The sequence below is a fragment of the Penaeus monodon genome, chromosome 14, assembly GCF_015228065.2.
Source record: "Penaeus monodon isolate SGIC_2016 chromosome 14, NSTDA_Pmon_1, whole genome shotgun sequence".
NCBI lineage: Eukaryota > Metazoa > Arthropoda > Malacostraca > Decapoda > Penaeidae > Penaeus > Penaeus monodon.
The window spans coordinates 48,317,888-48,320,575 of record NC_051399.1 but is presented as its reverse complement, the minus strand read 5'-3'; the positions used below and the strand labels follow the sequence as shown (position 1 = coordinate 48,320,575).

At 38.7% G+C, this 2,688-nt stretch overlaps 1 protein-coding gene across 1 annotated transcript in view; it reads right to left on the bottom strand.

Moving 5' to 3' along the window:
• Positions 1 to 2,357, bottom strand: part of LOC119580745 — a 3,840-nt gene extending 1,483 nt beyond the window's left edge. Inside the window, exons 1-3 of the mRNA XM_037928840.1 lie at positions 2,143 to 2,357; positions 1,003 to 1,147; positions 729 to 903 (exon numbers count right to left, since the gene is read on the bottom strand). Coding sequence (XP_037784768.1) covers positions 729 to 903; positions 1,003 to 1,147; positions 2,143 to 2,350 — 528 coding nt within the window. The 5' untranslated portion in view covers positions 2,351 to 2,357. The remainder of the gene's footprint in view (positions 1 to 728; positions 904 to 1,002; positions 1,148 to 2,142) is intronic.
• Positions 2,358 to 2,688: the final 331 nt, after the last annotated feature.

Here is a 2,688-nt window from a genome sequence, read left to right as displayed (position 1 = left end):
TCAAAATAATACATGACATATAGACGGATGTAGGAGACAATTTGTTTATTTATTTAATAAACATAGTACGAGTCAAAGGCAATGTAATTACATCAATTTCTTCCATTCTATCAAAGCAGGTCAATGATGAGTCTTTTAAAACTATATTAATCTATATAGTAGGGTACAGATGGGTTGAAGTGCAGTTAATCTATTTGCAAATAATGATGGAACCATTGGCATCGTTGCTTCTGCCGTTTATCTATTGTTAACCATTGGGAAAGCCGATCTCAGAACCAGCTATAGGAAAAGCGTCCATCTGTCTATCTACAACAGCTTATAAGTGCCGAGACAGTCTTATAAGTAAAATGCACACTTCAGTACAACTCATGGTATATCTTTTCTTATATTTTCCACCGTTTCTTAAATTTTATCAATGTGTTTTCTAGTATTACACTCTGCATTTAACACTTTATATTGAAAATATCATGTGATTTTGTAAACCTAAAGGAAAGTATTTTTATTTACATGTATCACAGTAAGCCAATTTACGCAAATATCCGAAGGCATTTAGCATCTCAAACGGATTATACACAGTGGTGTATGTGCATGGTGAAAACCAAATTGAGATCCTTAGCAAGAAAAAACGATGCAAAAGTTCCGTGACTGTCTGAGAATATTACTATTAAATACAAAATCAGCATATGTACAGATATGCCAGTGTCTAAGAAAGATTTAATTTCACAAACCTCTACGTCGTGGAATCTCCCAACAGCTGGTAGGTAACCGTATCTGGGTAAGATCTCAACTGTGTACACCTTCCAGTGCTGCAGCAGATCCACCATCCACCATGCACGGGCAATATCATTGGCGCTGTGATACATAGTTGTGTTCGAGTCGTCAATGGCGTTTTCGGGAGCAAGGCTGTTTGGACAAAAGGGGAGGTTAACCGTTATTTATATGACTGTGGTTATGTGGATGAATGCAAGTGTGTGTGTTTACTATTATGCAGACCTTACTTACGATCCGTATTGCACAGAGCCTTCTGTTGGTTTCCCTCGAGATATCTCTTCCAAGGAGCCCAGAGACGGAAGAGAAAGCCTCTGGAAGATGCGCCCACCTCTACTGGAATCTACTTGATTAGGCCCATAGACGTCGCAGGTACCATCTGACGCGAAAAGGATTAAGTACTGTTATAAAAGCAGATTAACTTAATAATTAATAATCCATATTTATAATTTAAAAACAGAAGTGGAGTACATTGTAAAGAATGTGTGGCATTACAGGACACCTGGATATAACCTGACTGCCACTAAAAAGGCTAAAGTGACAATCAGTGCTAAATAGATATAAGCCAAGGGGCAAGATTATCAGTTATGCCGCATCAAGGGATAGTATCATTTTTCCCATCCTTCTCCATTCTTTAACACAATCAAATGTAATGGAGGCTTGTTTCTCCACAAAATACGAAGTCTGCATAAAAACGCTTACTGCAGCATCCTTTATCACTTGAGAAAAACACAACACAGTTCTGGCATCACTATGCTTAAGGCTGAAAAGTAACAAATTCACACTCACAAACTGAGAAAACATACTGTATGAACTTGTGCGCCTGGATTCTAACAAGCAAACCATTTTCTAAGACTTTTGGTTAAGGTTATGTGATTGTAAATAAGAATTTTGGATATAATTATGGGATTCTAACCCTCGGAGGACCCCAAAGCGCCTTCAACATGTAGGTACGAATCTCATCTGAAGCAGGGACTCTTCGAAGAGAAGAGAAAATGATTGTTAACCTAAGGGTAATACGTCGGAAATTCAGCGCCTCTGAAAATCTATTCTTATATATTACTGAGAGAAAGCAACTTGATATAACTGTTTTAATGGGGAAAGTCTTTGCATCATCATTTAGATTCCTTGAATGATGAGTCTGTAGTCGATGTCTATCTAGTATATACAGCGGCTCTCTTATGAAAGGTCCTGCACTTTTCCTGAGTATCTCTTCGTCAAGGATGGAGCCTATAGTCATCAGTAATTACTGGTCACTAGCATAAAAAATCTTTCCTACAAATCAGGATTCTTCAAACTTTTCAACACGACCCAGTTTGATTTTGTACACTGCAGGGAGAAAAAAAGTGAAAATAACAAGTCGGCAATACTCACTCTTATAAATGTAACCAACTCCATGGAGTTGATGGCACCGCATGGCACAAACGGTCGAAGTGACTAATGGAAAGGATGAGACTTCCCCTGGAATGCTCACCATTGGCTGGCTGACCATGAACGAGTTTCCATCCACATGGAGTAAGAAAAGTGCCCATATCACGGCAAACGTGCCCACATTCCAAAGCTGGGCGTGCAAAGCCATCATGGAGTGAGACGATTCGGGTCTTCAAGAGAAAGAAATTGCTTCCATTAATGATTATTATCTTTCCCATATCCCATCGGCTGACAAGTCATGCACTGTTTTAAATCGTAGAATAAAGGAAATTTACGTCTTTCTTTAGTATGTGTCTCAACGTACGTTTTCATAATATAATACACAATTATATACGCTAACATCCATGCGATTATAACATTTCAGCGATATTTTATGAATCGACGCCATCCCTGCTTCTGAAGCAAGGATTCGGAATCGAAGCATTTTTCGGCACTGCGTTCGAGCGCTTCGAGCACTTTGCTTACTTTTGCATTTCCAAACTCTGTTGT